Source organism: Mesoplodon densirostris, chromosome 16 (genome assembly GCF_025265405.1).
Source record: "Mesoplodon densirostris isolate mMesDen1 chromosome 16, mMesDen1 primary haplotype, whole genome shotgun sequence".
In the NCBI taxonomy this organism is placed as follows: Eukaryota; Metazoa; Chordata; class Mammalia; order Artiodactyla; family Ziphiidae; genus Mesoplodon; species Mesoplodon densirostris.
Window position 1 is genome coordinate 44,301,718 of NC_082676.1, and position 14,600 is coordinate 44,316,317.

Below are 14,600 nucleotides of genomic sequence, written 5' to 3' on the forward strand. Positions count from 1 at the left end.
TCTGGTGTGCTCCTTTCCTTGGCAACAGCAAGCACAGCTGGCAGACAGTATTTTTAACCTAACTCAGGTTCAGGAATCAGGTGGCTTGGAAAGTTGCCTAGTCTGGTGACCTACACCTCCGCAACCTGTGACTGCTGGTAAGGGAAGAATCAGAACTGAGGCCTAAAGCTGGGCCAACCCGGGCCTTCAATATTGTCTGGGAGCCAGAAACATTTGGTAAATGAAATAAATGAAAGGTCTTTGCATAAACTGCCCAAGTCATCCCCACTCGTGCCAAATCTAACATGCAAGCGACTCGGGGCCAGTTCCATTCCTGGTCTGCCAGGCTGTGAGGACAGAGACTGGAACATGAACTAGTTAAACCCAAGGGCCCAGGGGACCTGAATGGGGGCAGAAACAAAGGCTCACCTGCCCTGCCCACACATGGGGCCCAAGAGGGCATTCAAAATGTGAACTTTAATAACAAACAGCAGGTCAGAGTGGGGGTTCCCCAGGAACAAGAATGACGGAGCTGGTGCTGGAGACCCCAAGGGTCCCCACTTCATCCCCTCTAAGGCCTGGAGGCAGGGAAGAAGTGGACCCCATCGAGGAGGGGAGGTGCCTGGCTCCAAGTAAGTCCATCTGCTTGGGGCCCGAAGACCCGAGATGCACCAGTGTGTGGAGCAGGGTGGCACCCTGCTGGGCCCGGAAGGTCCTGCCAGGGTGTGTGGCCTAGCCTGGGCAGGCAAGCAGGCCAAGGGCTGCGGGGTCAGATGCGGAAGCTTTCCTCCCGGCCGTCGATGTGACGGAGCCGCAGGTAGACGTCCGTGCCAATGCCCTGCAGGGACTGCAGCCGAAGGGAACCACCGAGGTACTCCGCGTAGGCCCGCGATGTGGGCAGCCCGAAGCCAAAGCTGGGGGTGGGCAAGGGGACAGAACACGGGCTTCAGAGGCTTGAGTCTCCTGGGCCCCCCCACCCCCCATTCTGGCCAGGTGGGGCCTCACCCGTGCATGGGTCCCGATTGGCCGCCACTGTGCAGGTCCAGGTGGCCGAAGAGGGGGCTGATCCGGGGGTCCTGGGTGCTGGCCTCAGCTGTAGTGAAGTGGTAGTCCATAACCCGATCCAGGTCTTTGTGAGCGATTCCCCCACCCCGGTCTGAAATCCTGGCAGGATGACGACGACAGGGGTTTGGCTCAGCTTTGGCAGGGCTCACTACCTCCCCAAGTAAACAGTGCTAAGTCGGCCTTCCTGTCGCTTCCACGCAGACATGGAATGTGGTCACCTAGACTCTTGGGCCTTGTTTTTTTAAGCTATGTTTCTCCACCCTCACCTCTGCCACTAACTGCTTATACTTTCTCATAGGACTTGACATTTATTCTCAGCCCAGCACCGCAGACTGTTTATTTCTGACTCCTTCCCCACTCTGGGCCCCTCAGCTGCTGACAAGGACAGGACCCTGGAGCCCACAGCTGGCCCCAGATCCACTCATGTCCAGCTCATGGCAATCTCAGGACTGGAGAATATCTTATCCAACCAGAAACTAAATCTCAGACTGGGGCAGGTACTGGCTTGAAATCATCCAGCAAATCAGAAACAGTGCCCGGAACCCCCATGCATCCCACCCCAACTCCCACCCAGGGCAAACCTGATGACGAGATCGATATCATTGTTGGCGATGGTGATGACCACATCTGGGACATTGTAGGGAGTGTCTAGGTGACTCTCCATTGTGGCTCTATGCAGGGGGAAAAGACCAGTAGGTGGTGGTGCCCCAGCCTCACCCCAGTTCCTGTCTGCCCCCTTCCAAGATATCCAGCAGCCCACCTCATGGCATTCTTGAGCAGCTCGGGCAGGATGTAGTCCAGCGGCATCGGGATGAAGGGGAAACGGGCAGCCACATGTCCATTGATGCGGACTCGGGGGGCATTGCCATACTTGTGTTCACACAGGCGTCTGCAGAAAGGAGCAAGGGTTCAGACCTCAACCAGTGGTTATCAACTGGAGGTGATTCTGTCCCCACCCTCCCAGGGCAATTTCGCAACCTCTAGCGACATTTTGGCTGTCACAGCTGGAGAGTATTACTGGCATCAAGTGAGTAGAAGCCAGGGACCCTTCTGAACATCCTACAAGCACAGGCCAGCCCCTCACAAAAAAGAACGATCTGGCCCAAAACGTTAACAGTGTCACAGTTGAAAAACCCTGCCCTGGACCATGCCCTGGGCAACGGATCAGACCCAAACCTTCCCTGCCCGAAGACGTCACCCCCTTAGCCGTTCTAGCCTCACCTGGCAAAGTCCACCCACTTTTCAATAATCTTCTTTGGTGAGAGGCGAGTGCAGATGATGCCAACAAAGTCAGGCTGGCAGGAGAAAGAAGGTCAGGACCAGGGATCACCTCCACCCACACCGTGGCCACCAAAAGCTTGCAAACTCTAGACTACAGAAGCAGCCCCAAGGCTCTCCCCAGGCCCTCGGCCCGGGTCCCCAGCCCATGGGGACTCCTGGCTCAGTCCCCCCTGCCCCACTTGACATTCCCAGGTAGGTCTCAGGTCCCCGCGCCCCACCTTGTCCTCATGTAGCGCCAGATGATGTGTAGCCAACATGCGGATCCCAAGCCTTGAAGTCAACGTCTTGTCTAAGAAGTAGCGGACGAGCTTCTCATCCTGTAAAGAGTAGGGGCTCAGAAACCCTGTGCCTGGGACTTCCCTGGTGGCGCAGTGGTTAAGAATCCACCTGCTAACGCAGGGGACACGGGTTCGATCCCTGGTCTGGGAAGATCCCACATGCCGTGGAGCAACAAAGCCTGTGCGCCACAGCTACTGAACCTGCACTCTAGAGCCCGCAAGCCACAGCTACTGAGCACATGCACCACAACTACTGAGTCTGCGTGCCACAACTACTGAAGCCCGCTCACCTAGAGCCCGTGCTCCGCAACAAGAGAAGCCACCGCAATGAGAAGCCCACGCACCACAACAAAGAGTAGCCCCCGCTCGCCGAAACTAGAGAAAGCCCGCGTGCAGCAACAAAGACCCAACGCAGCCAAAAATAAACAAAAAATAAAACAAAAACAAAAAATGTTAAAAAAAGAAAAAAGAAACCCTGTGCCCTTCCCAGGCCCTCCCAACAGGCCTGATCCCCCATTGTGCTGCCCCTGACCTCTATGTGCTTCCGGCTCTCACGCAGGCCCTCAGCTAAGAGGGTCACCACGTCCTTGTGGTCGTCCAACAGCTGTCGCACCAGCTGGCAGTATTGGGCATCGTCTGTCTGGTCCTTGATCTGCAGGCCACAGAGTCATGAGCTTGGATGGTCCAGCCCTGACTTCTCAGCCCCTCACCCTGCCCTGGCCCAGCCCTCACCGGAGGGAAGTCTGTCAGCTTCTGGAAGGCACGGATGTACAACTCGTGCTGCAAGGAAGAGGTGTAGGAATTCACAGGGATGCTGTGGGCACCAGGTAGAGAACAGCCACCCGTGCCCACCTATGGGGATTGCCATCCACCCCAATTCATTTGGTTCAAACCCCATCATGGCCTTTCAAGCCTCCATGAAGGCTTGGGTCTGAGTCCTCTGTGGCCCTCAAACATTTTGGCAGGTAAGTCTCTACCACCCTGATTCCGTCTCCCCATTTGCCCCATGGGCAGTGGGCACACTGATCTAAGGTCCTCTCTACTAGGGAAACCGAAGCCCCCTTGAGGCCACCTTACCACATGCAGTATGGTGGGGTTGCAGCCAATGATGAAAGGAAGGCTGCGGAAGCCCTTGATACGATGAGCGATCCTCACTGGCAACTCCTGCTGCAAGTACCGGGCACTTTTCTAGAAGAAGGAGAGGAAGGAAGTTAAGTCCAGGGCCTGAGTGGCTGGGTCAGAGCTCCAGGGACCAAGAGAAAAATAGGGGCAGGAATCTTACCAGAAGGTGACTGCCATCCTGAGAGCGGCCTGAATAGAGCATCATGGTCGGAGTGAGACGGACTGAGGGCTGGAGGGGCAGAGGGCCCTTGAGCACTGAATCTCTGACACCCCGCCCCCATCATATTAGCTCCACCCTTTCCCTGGACACCCACTCCAGCTCTGGACCCAGGCCTCACCGCCCTAGCTGCACACCTTCTCCGCTGCCACATCGATGGCCGACTGGTTGTAAAAGGAGGTGACTGTCTTGGAGCGCTCCCGTGCCATCTCCACGTGGTGGGTATCGGTGGCTGATGTGGAGCGGGCCCGGAGAGACAGTGAGGGCCCCAAGAGAGGCCAGAGTGCTGGCCCGCCCCGGGGTCCGCTCCCCAGCACGGAAGCCAGTATCATCGTTTTGCTCTTCTGTCGAACTGGGCAGCCACTAGGGCTGAGGACCGGATAGATGGAGGCGACCCCAAAACGGGGTAAGAAGGATGTAGGTGGGCAGGGGCACTTCTCTGACTTCAGGGGCGAGAGCCGGTCGAGGATGCTGACAAGCTCAGCCTCCAGGAGCAGCTCCCATCTATAAAGGCGGAAGAAGGGGGAGTTGTAAGGTTCTGAATCCAGGCGCACTATCTTTCCACGTGAGCACTGGTTAGTCAGATTTGGACAATCTCTGCCCATCCCTTCAACCACTTCCCCAAGCACACACAGGCCGAGCCTGGATAACCTTGCTTTCCGGGGCTACTATTCTTCAATCTGATGTTCTATCTGGTAGTCTGGAGGGATCCTTAGACCCATCCAGCCCGAAAACCTCAACCCCCGCTCCCTCTGATCCCGGGCACCCTCGTTCAGGGGGCGGGGCTGACCCCTAATCCGGCGCCTTCGGACCCCGGCCGGTGTCTGGCCTGCGTACCTGCGGCACACAGAATTGTGCACCCCAGGGTCGGCTGCGTTGAAGTAGCGGCTCGGGAGTCCCCGTCTGGTTCCCTCCCTACGCAGGGTCACTTGGTTCGGCCCGGATCTTCCCCATATGGTAGATGCCAGTCCCCCAGCCCCCCAACCCCAGTCCACGCGCGCTCCAGCAATCCAGAGCAAGGGCGGAGGCGGCGGGCGCGCGCTGCGAAGCTTTCGCGGCACGGTCTGAGCGGGTAGCTCCACTTACCTCGGGGCCAGAGCTAGGGCCGGGGTCCGAGAGGAACGGCCCAAAAGTCCACCGGCCGGGCGCCGCCTGCGCCCTCTGGCGCCGTGACGTCACGTGGGCTATGGGCGCCCGGTGCCTCACGGGAGTTGTAGTTTGGAGCGGAGGACTCGCAACTCGCGCCAGCCCATCGTGGTTGTCTCTCTGCTCCCAGGTCCCCAAATAAATAGCACAGCTCTCTCCACAGGGCTCCCGGAGTTATTTGGTATCTCTGGGCCTCTGTCTTCTTCTCTATAAAATAGGCTTTCTGGGAAAGAAATGCGAGAGGGCGAGAAGACCCTTAGATGCAAAGTGCACAGACCAAACCCTACCTGGATTCCTCCCCTGAGGTCCCGTCCTTCTTCCTTCTAGCTCTTGACTCATTTGTGGGAAACCAGACTGCCTGGTTCAACCCCCAGCTCAGCCACTTACCATCTGGGGCAAGTTACTCAAACTACTCAATACTTCAATTCCCGTATTGGTAAAATGAGGTTGTACCAACCTTGGGGTTGTGTGGTCACATGAATTTATATATGTAAAGTGCCCAGAATAGTGCCAGGTGTGGAATTAACACTCTACTAAGTATTATTATTATTAATATTATTACTATTATTGTTACTGAGTCCAAGCTCGCTCTGCTCGCCGCACGACAGGCCATTGGAGACGAGGTGTTGGGCAAGCAATTCAGCAGACCGAGAAGATGGCAGACTAAAGTCTCAAAATAACCAACTTATGGGGGTTTGGATGCCAGTTTCTTTTATAGCACAGAGAGGGGGAGGAGATGAGGAAGTAAAGTAAAAAGGCCATAAGTTTTGCAAATATCACCTGGAATGGCCAGCCTCGGGGAGGGGATGTGTTAATTTCTTCTTTCTTATAGCCATCCACAGGCGGACAGGGTCCAGATGTTTCCCTGAACAAAGGCACTTTGGTTTAACATTCAGGCAGAAGGGCAGGGTTCCCCGAGGCAGGCCATTGTGTGTAGACAGTATCCTTTTAGTGAACAAAAGCAGCAGAACGCAAAGGTTAAAGTAAAAGAAACAGATGGAACATGTAGTCAGATATGGCTCTTCCCTGTTACATTATCATTATTACTAATTAATGCCAGCAACAAACACTGTTTAGGTGACTTTTCTGTGCAAGGAGAGGAGATTGGTGTTGAATTAAATAAATAGACCCTTCCCTGCCCTGAAGAGGAAGACAGACAATTTCTGTGTCATCAGTTGTGCTAAGAGCCACACAGGAGGCTGTGGGAGCATCAAATAGGGTCTGGGAATATTGGTATAGGTGCCGTGTGAGTAGGACTGGTCAGGCCTGGGAGCTGGAGTGGGAAGGACATGTCAGGACAGGGAAGAGCCTGGAGCATGTGGAGTCTGGGAGGAGAGGAGCTGAATGAGGTGACCAGAGCCAAATTTTGAAGGATGAGGGTGCATTTGTCCTGAAGTAGTAAGAAGCCACTGAAGAGGACTTCCCTGGTGGCACGGTGGCTGAGAATCCACCTGCCAGTGCAGGGGACACAGGTTCCAGCCCTGGTCCGGGAAGATCCCACGTGCCGTGGAGCAACTAAGCCCGTGTGCCACAACTACTGAGCCTGAGCTCTAGAGCCTGTGAACCACAACTACTGAGCCCGAGTGCCACAACTACTGAAGCCCGCGATCTACAGCCTGTGCTCCGCAACAAGAGAAGCCACCGCAATGAGAAGCCCGCGCACCACAACGAAGAGTAGCCCCCGCTCGCCGCAATTAGAGAAAGCCCGGCACAGCAACGAAGGCTCAACACAGCCAAAAATAAAAACAATTAATTGATTAATTAATTTTTTAAAAAAGCCACTGAAGGGTTTTAACTGGATAGATCTGCTCCTTAGACAGAATGCTCTGGCGGTAGTGATTGGGACCAGTGAGACCAAACGAAGAGAGACCAGTGAAAAGACAGTTTTTCCAAGCAGGCGATGATGGGAGAGAGACTTTTCAGTGTGTGTTTGTGTGTACTTATACTGACTAGATTTTTCTTCACCATGGTCATGTATTTTCTAAATAGTTTAAAATTTTAAAGCAAAGGGGTAAGTGAAGCAGGAGATATTTTGGAGTTTTGGGGGGGGTCGTTTTGTTTTGTTTTTGAAAAATCTTTTTTGGCTGAGCCATGCGGCTTGCGGGATCTTAGTTCCCGGACCAGGGACTGAACCGTGGCCCTCGGCAGTGAAAGCATGGAGTCCTAACCACTGGACCGCCAAGGGATTCCCTGGAGCTGTCTTTAAACTTCAGCAGAGGTGGGACCCTTCACCACCGGCTGGCCTGCCTGAGGGACTGGGGGAAAGTCTGCACAGATCATGAGGAAGGGGCTCCCTGAGGCTCTGGATTTTCTCTTCGTCCCTCATCCCCACACCATTCCCACCCTTTCTTTTCCCGCATCCCGGCAATACCCTGGAGTGAAGCTGGGAGGACGCTCAGCTCTGGAGGCGGCTGGAGGCAGGCAGGGCTTGAGCCAGCGTTAAAAGGGAGAGGGGAGGGTGCTCCCGCTGGGAAGGCCGAAGTGCGCAGAGAAGCAAAAGATGGCTTGAAGCGTGGCAGATCCCGGCGCTCACGTGGCCGTGGCGTGGCCGGCAGTGCATTAGACCCTGCGCGTTGGACCAGCCCGGCCGGGACTCGCTGCTGCCTCCCGGCGGTGGAGGTTGGACTCGCACCCTAAGAGTCCACCTTCCCGTTGGTCAGGCGCTCTTCTAAGAGATTTATTTACATGTGTTCGTTTCATCTTCATAACGAACCTCTGAGGTAATGTGATTATCCTCATTTTACAGATGGGGCAACAGAGACCCAGAATGATTGAACGACTCCTCCGTCCCCTCTTTCTGTTCCGTCCTCACCCCCCATACTCATGGCAACAGCCACACTGGCCCACCTGTTTTTCCTTCAACATACCAGGCACGTTCCACCTCTCACGAGCTGTGCCCTCTGTCTGGAACACCCTTTCCCTAGATTTCCACATAGCTTAATCCCTTACCTCCTGTAAGCTTTTGCCCAAATGTCAGCTGAATGAAGCCCAACCTGATCATCCTATTTAAAATTGCAACCACCCCCATTCCCCTCACACTGCTTTACTCTTATTTATTTGTTTGTTTATTTGGCCGCGCTGTGTGGCTTTTGGGCTCTTAGTTCCCCGGGATTGAACCCTGGCCCCAGGCAGTGAAAGCACCAAGTCCTAACCACTGGACCGCCAGGGGATTCCTTCTGCTTTACTCTTTATTTTATCCGTAGCATGTATCACCGACAGCATACTATATACTTATGTATTTATCATAGTAATTGCTCAGTTTTTTTCCTAAAATGTAAGACCACAGTATGAATATTTGTCTGCTATACTGATTTATCCTGTGCCCCTAACACAGTCCCTGGCACATAACAGGTGCTCAATAAACATTTATTAAATAAATGGAAGAAATATTGGGCTTTCTTCTTGAGCTATTGAAAGGCAAAGTAACAAAACTACATCTTTTAATTTTTGATAAAGATGTACTTTGGGGTTTCCCTGGTGGCGCAGTGGTTGAGAGTCCGCCTGCCGATGCAGGGGACACGGGTTCGTGCCCCGGTCCGGGAAGATCCCACATGCCGTGGAGCGGCTGGGCCCGTGAGCCAAGGCCGCTGAGCCTGCGCGTCCGGAGCCTGTGCTCCGCAACGGGAGAGGCCACAACAGTGAGAGGCCCGCGTACCGCAAAAAAAAAAAAAAAAAGAAAAGATGTACTTTGACTGCTGTATGGAGAATGTATCTTAGGGTAAGAGACAAATATATCTGAGAGACCAAAGATGAGGCTACTGCATTTATCTAGGTGGGAGGTGATGATGGTTTGGGTCAAGGTAGTGGTCTGCGTAGATTACAGGGAATGAGAGAGTGGTCCAGGAGGAGTGGCTTGGGTGGATTGGGGAGGGGACCATGGTTAAAATGGGAACCCCAGAGAAGGGCCAGGTTTGGGGAAGGTAAGAAGCTCAGTTTGGGGTGCATTGCATTGCATCTGATTGGCCTGTGAGACATACATATGGTGATGTCCAAGAAGTGTTTCTACTCTGGGGTGTGGAGCCCAGGAAAGAGATCTGGGCTCAGGTCAGAGTTCAGAAGCTGTGAACTGTAAGGAGTAAGGGAAGACATCCGTGGAAATAATGTTGCCTCATGTGGCAGTTTGTGTTTCCCAAAGATGCCCCACCCCACATGCCCACATGAGCTTCTTAGAATATGACTTTGACACCTCTCATATCAAGGGGTGAAGTTCTGTGTTCCTTTCCATTAGAGCTAAGCAAATTTGTGATTACAGTCGAACGGATACTATATGATGACTTATGAAGCTAGATCATAAAAGATGATGCAGCTTCCACTTGGCTCCCTGGAGAATTTTTACTGGAGTCCTGAGTTACCACGTAAGCAGTCTGATTGCCCTGTATTAATTGTCCATTGTTGTGTGACAAATTACCCTCAAAATATAGCAGCTCAAAACAATAAACATTTATTATCTCCCACAGTTTCTTTGGGTCAGGAATTTGGGAGCAGCTGAGCTGGTGGTTCTGGTTCAGGGTTGCTTATGAGGTTGCAGTCAAGATGTTGCCCGATGGTCCAGTGGTCAGGACTCTTCGCTTTCACCGCGAGGGCCTGGGTTCGATCCCTAGTCAGGGAACTAAAACCCCATAAGCTGCTTGGTGCCGCCAAAAAAAAAAAAAAAAAAAAAACATGTTGCCCAAAACTACAGTCACATGAAGTCTTGACTGATGCTAGAGAATCCACTTCCAGGGTGGCTCTCTCACGTGCCTAGCAAGTTAGTGCTGGTTGTTGACAGGAAGCCTCAGTTTCTCACTAAGTGGACCTCTCCTTAGGGCTGCTTGAGTGTCCTCATAACATGGCAACTGGCTTCACCCAGAGTTAGTGATCTAAGAGAGAGCAAAATGGAAGCCACAATATCCTAATGACTTAGCCGCCAAAGTCACAAACCATCATTTCTGTATTATCCTACTGGGTCAGATCAGCCCTATTTCGTGTGGGAAGAAACTACACAACGTTATGAATCCCAGGAGGTGAAAATCATTGAAGACAACTTTGGAAACTGGCTATTGTAGCCTGGAGTCTGCCATGCTGTGAGGAAGCCCAAACTAGTGCCTACGGAGAGGCTACAGGGATTAATGAATAGCCCCTGAGACTGCAAGAAGAGAGAGAGAGGCCAGGTTATCAGCCTCCTATTGTTCCAGCATTAGCCAGCATCTGACCACAGTTATGTGAGCCAGAACTACCCAGCGAAAATTCTCGTACTGAATGCCTAACCCCTAAAAACTGAGAGAAAATAAAATGATTGTTTTTCTCTTAAGTCATTATTTTTGTGGTGATTTGTGTGAATCCGCAATGATTCCCACCTCCCGGTATTTATATCCCTCTGTAGTCTCTTCCCACATTGAACAGGGCTGACCAGACAGAAAGGATAAATGACAATATGGGACTTTCAAGGCTAAGTCATAAAGATACTGTGGTTTCCACCTTGCTCCCTCTTAGATGACTCATTCAGGGGGAAGTCAGTCATGGATATAGGAACACTCCAGAAAACTGTGGAAAGAAGTGAGAAACTGGTCTAAGTCTTAGTCCTCTGTATTAGTTTCCTATTGTTTCTATAACAAACTACCACAAACTTAGTGACTTAAAACAACATGAATTTTGACTTCCCTGGTGGTCCAGTGGTTAAGACTCTCACCCTTCAAATGCAGGGGTCGCAGGTTCGATCCCTAGTCAGGGAATTAAGATCCTGCAAGCCACATGGCTGGGCAAAAAAAAAAAAAAAAAAAAAAAAAATTCCTCTCTGGAGGCTCTAGGGGAGAATCCATTTCTTCAACTTTTCCTGCTACTACAGGCCACCCACATTCCCTAGCTCATGACACCCTTTCTCCATCTTCAAAGCCAGCAACCCTGCATCTCTTTGTGCTTTTCTTCTATAGTCACACCTTCCTCTGAATCTCTTCTTCTGCTGCCCTTTTTCACTTTTAAGGACCCTTGTGATTACATTGGATCCATAGGATAATCTGTTTTAAAATCAACAGATTAGTAGCCTTAATTCCATCTGCAACCTTTAATTCCCATTTGCTACGTAAACTAACATGTTCACAGGTCCCAGGAATTAGGACACTGACATCTTTAGGAGCCATTATTCCACTGGCCACATTGTCTGGAAGAAAAGGAATGGGCCTGAGGAGGAGCAGCCAGAGAAGGAAGAGGGCCATCAGGAGAGTGAAAATATCACAGAAGCCAGAGGAAGACAGAGTTCCCAGGAAGGAGTGCCCAACAGTGATTAATACTGTTGGGAGGCCAAGCATGATAAGAACTGAAAAATATGCATTGAATTTAGCATCCTGGTGACACCAGCCGTAAGTTGTCAGGGGAGTATTGGGGGCAGGAGCTAGTTTATGGTGTGCTGGGCAGCAAGGAAGAGGTGAGGAAGTAAAGACTGGGAGTGTAAAATCTTCCAAAAAACTTGATTGTAAAGGGATATTTTTTGCAACTTCTAAAATGAGGAAAAGTTTCAATGCAAATGGGAAGGAAGGGGAAGTATAGGTGAGAGGGGTCATCAATAGATGCTATGTCTGTGAAGGGGGGTGCTCAGCTAGCCCACCAAAGACTTGGGAAGGAGGGACTGTTGGGTTGATCTGGGCTCTGGTTTCGCCAGGTGGCGCCACAATAGAACGGAGGTTAGGATACTGTCAAGGGTATGGCGGTGGTGATGGAGCTGGGAGTGTGGGGGAGAGACGGAGAGAGAGAGATCGGCCAGCAGGAGGCGCTGGTGCAGCAGGAGGGAATGCCTGGGCAAACTAGGCGGATTGGAGGTTATAGTCCTAATAATGTCTGAGATAGTAATTTCAGGGGAAACGCGTGGTTCTTGATCGGATCGCAGTATTCGTTGGATTCCCCGATCCGCTGGTCTCTAGTTCATGGATGTTCCAAAGTTAGAGCAGGGCTTGGGCTAGAGTAAACTCTATATACTGTTAGCCCGATTAATAAAATGTTTAGAACTCCGGAGACTCCATTACCCTTGAGGCATTGCGGCGACCCCGACTACAATTCCCATCATGCCTGGCAGGCCGTCAAATCAGTAAGTACCCACGTCCCTTAATCTGGTTTTCCAGTCCCAGCATTCCTCAGCAGTTTTCATACACAGGCAAGCACTCCTGCCAAACCCTGGGAACACCCAATTGGATCAGGGAGTGTGAGACCAACAGGCCAATCGCCCAGCCAGACGGGCGGGAGAGAGCGTGGCCAAATCCGGCCCGGCCCCTGTTCCGTGGCTGGCTCCCTTCCGGCTGGCGCCTCCGGCGGGACCAGAAGACATGGGCAATACCTGGCGGAGCCCTGGGTGGGTGCGGCTCGCGCTCTGCTTCGCGGGCTTAGGACTCTCACTCTACGCGCTGCACGTGAAGGCGGCGCGCGCCCGGGACCGGGATTACCGCGCGCTCTGCGACGTGGGCACCGCCATCAGCTGTTCGCGCGTCTTCTCCTCCAGGTGCGCGCGGGAGTGAAGCCTTGGGGGACCCGCTGCTCGTAGGAGCGGTGCATGGGGACCAGGTGTGCATGGCGACCAGGTTGCCAGATGAATCTGGGATTGGGGTGCCCGTGGAGCGGACGCACGAAGCCGGACTGCTCAAGGGGGCGTTGCCTGGCGAGACGGGTGTGTCCGAGATAGGAGTGTGGGGTACAGGGGTCAGATAGTGCTGGGGACTGGGGTTATTCGAGGGAGAGTGCACGTGAATCCTGATGACAAGAAATAAGTGACCGGGCAGGACGGGGAGGTGGGGTCGAGTGTAGGGACTGATTATGGTCTTTTTTTTTTTTAATTTATTTTGATTATGGTCTTAAGGATGGCTTTGCCTGGGGACAAGGTGGCCAGATCTGGCTATGCTTGAGGGTCTAGGTTAGTGGGATGACCTAAAACAGAATAGGGGAGAGGTTGGCCAGGGCGCTGGAGATTTAGGGATCCAGGGCAGAGAGATTCTGCCCTGGTTTCCCAGTCTTTGGTAACTCTCTAAAGCAAGGTGAAGGGTTATACTCATCTTGCCATGTTAAGACTTACTGAAGGTCTAGGATGAAAAGAGGAGCCTATGGGGGAGCCATGGCCTGGTGTGACCTGGGAATGGGGGAGGATAGGGGCAGTGACATGGAATCCTGTCCTGGCCAAAGAAAGGCTGTTCCTGTAGGCCATTGACCCTTGGACTCATGTGGGGGTTGGGGGAAGGGCTAGAAGGGGAAGGACAGCCCAGATGCCTTCTTGGAAATAACCCTCCCAGGATAAGGCCCATGGCACTCAGTTGACACTCCTAACCTGGGCCCTCCCCTCCACCAGGTGGGGCCGGGGCTTCGGACTGGTGGAACATGTTCTGGGCAAGGACAGCATCCTCAATCAATCCAACAGCATATTTGGTTGCATCTTCTACACACTACAGTTGTTGTTAGGTGAGTGGCCCTACCCTCTCATGACAGGCCCCTTCCTGTCTTGGCCAGCCCAGCCCCATCCCTTGCAATCTTTGTGACCCAGACATCTGATGGCCAACTGCTCATCACTGAGCACCTGGGAGGTGGGAACCTATAGGAGTCTTTACTGTCAGAGCCAGAAGGGCCCTTAGAGACTTCATAGGAGCCCAGTTTTCTGGAAAAGACTCAGAAGTTCCTTTCTGGGGGAAAACCAAGGGTTGCTTATCTCTCATCTCATGTAGAGCTCAGCAGGAATATTCACTGTTTGGGTCCCAGGAATCATTGAACAGATAGGAGAACCAAGGCCTTGGCAGAGACTGTCAGAGCCTCTCATTTTAGAGACTCTTCCCCAGTAGCCCCTGCCATCTGGGTGGCACCATAGAGTCGTGGCGTGTTCTAGAGGTAGCCAGTCCCTGAAGCCCATGCCTGACCCTTTTCTGCCTTGCAGGTTGCCTACAGGGCCGCTGGGCATCTGTCCTGCTGGTGTTGAGTTCCCTGGTGTCTCTAGCTGGTTCTGTCTACCTGGCCTGGATCCTGTTCTTCGTGCTCTATGATTTCTGCATTGTTTGCATCACCACCTATGCCATCAATGTGGGCCTGATGGTGCTGAGCTTCCGAGAGGTCCAGGAACCCCAGGGCAAGGTCAAGGGACACTGAGCCCTCACCCCAAGCCAGGCTGACCTCATTTGCTCTGCTTTGCCTTGTGATCTTTGCCCAAGGAGGCTACGTCTGGATCCTTAGAAGAGTCTGCAACCTGCCCCTGCCATACTCCCACACGGGACAATGGACCAAACATGCCACACTGTTTCCTTCACCTTAGTGCCTCTGGTTCTGTCCCCAAAGACTGGTTTCCAAAGTCCCTGCTATTGCCCAAGGATGGATGGTTCAGAGCAATAAAATTCCTTAAATAAATTAGCCAAGTCTGAGCCATCTGTCTGCCAGGGACCTTAGTGTTGGGGCTTTCCCAGTCTTTCCTCCTCTGGGACGGGAAGATATGAGTCAGAGGGAGAGTGGAGGGTCTGCTGGGAAGGGTAGTTAGTCCCTTCTTCAGTATGTGGAGTCAGCAAGACCTGGGGTGCCAT

The 14,600-nt window shown here is 52.7% G+C and overlaps 2 protein-coding genes across 4 annotated transcripts; one reads left to right on the forward strand and one right to left on the reverse strand.

Annotated features, from left to right (window-relative positions):
• Positions 1–437: 437 nt before the first annotated feature.
• On the reverse strand, positions 438–7,627 carry BCKDK (branched chain keto acid dehydrogenase kinase). 2 transcript variants are annotated; one of them, XM_060119999.1, is made up of 13 exons: positions 7,460–7,627; positions 5,029–5,311; positions 4,080–4,446; positions 3,886–3,954; positions 3,681–3,791; positions 3,336–3,383; positions 3,136–3,255; positions 2,544–2,642; positions 2,266–2,339; positions 1,805–1,933; positions 1,626–1,715; positions 985–1,143; positions 438–893 (listed from the first exon to the last, which is right to left on the reverse strand). In XM_060119999.1, exons 3-13 carry the CDS (start codon positions 4,272–4,274, stop codon positions 749–751), a joined length of 1,239 nt encoding a protein of 412 aa, XP_059975982.1. In that variant the 5' UTR covers positions 4,275–4,446; positions 5,029–5,311; positions 7,460–7,627; the 3' UTR covers positions 438–748. The 2 variants fall into 2 exon arrangements, with proteins under 2 accessions (XP_059975982.1, XP_059975983.1); XM_060120000.1 differs by lacking the exon at positions 3,886–3,954.
• A 4,549-nt stretch (positions 7,628–12,176) lies between these two features.
• VKORC1 (vitamin K epoxide reductase complex subunit 1) lies at positions 12,177–14,433 on the forward strand. Of its 2 annotated transcripts, XM_060077887.1 has the most exons (3): positions 12,210–12,553; positions 13,391–13,500; positions 13,967–14,433. In XM_060077887.1, exons 1-3 carry the CDS (start codon positions 12,381–12,383, stop codon positions 14,173–14,175), a joined length of 492 nt encoding a protein of 163 aa, XP_059933870.1. In that variant the 5' UTR covers positions 12,210–12,380; the 3' UTR covers positions 14,176–14,433. The 2 variants fall into 2 exon arrangements, with proteins under 2 accessions (XP_059933871.1, XP_059933870.1); XM_060077888.1 differs by lacking the exon at positions 13,391–13,500 and having other exon boundaries at positions 12,177–12,553; positions 13,967–14,072.
• The last annotated feature ends 167 nt before the right edge of the window (positions 14,434–14,600 follow it).

Bases quoted from the DNA above. Each gene is read 5' to 3' on its own strand.
- BCKDK (XM_060119999.1), bottom strand. From the start codon at position 4,274: ATGATACTGGCTTCCGTGCTGGGGAGCGGACCCCGGGGCGGGCCAGCA. The intron at 3,792-3,885 runs GTAAGATTCCTG...TCCTTCTTCTAG, and splicing joins AGGATGGCAGTCACCTTCTG to AAAAGTGCCCGGTACTTGCA. The intron at 1,716-1,804 runs GTGGGCTGCTGG...CCCCCTGCATAG, and splicing joins CTGCTCAAGAATGCCATGAG to AGCCACAATGGAGAGTCACC.
- VKORC1 (XM_060077887.1), top strand. From the start codon at position 12,381: ATGGGCAATACCTGGCGGAGCCCTGGGTGGGTGCGGCTCGCGCTCTGC. The intron at 12,554-13,390 runs GTGCGCGCGGGA...CCCCTCCACCAG, and splicing joins TCGCGCGTCTTCTCCTCCAG to GTGGGGCCGGGGCTTCGGAC. The intron at 13,501-13,966 runs GTGAGTGGCCCT...TCTGCCTTGCAG, and splicing joins CACACTACAGTTGTTGTTAG to GTTGCCTACAGGGCCGCTGG.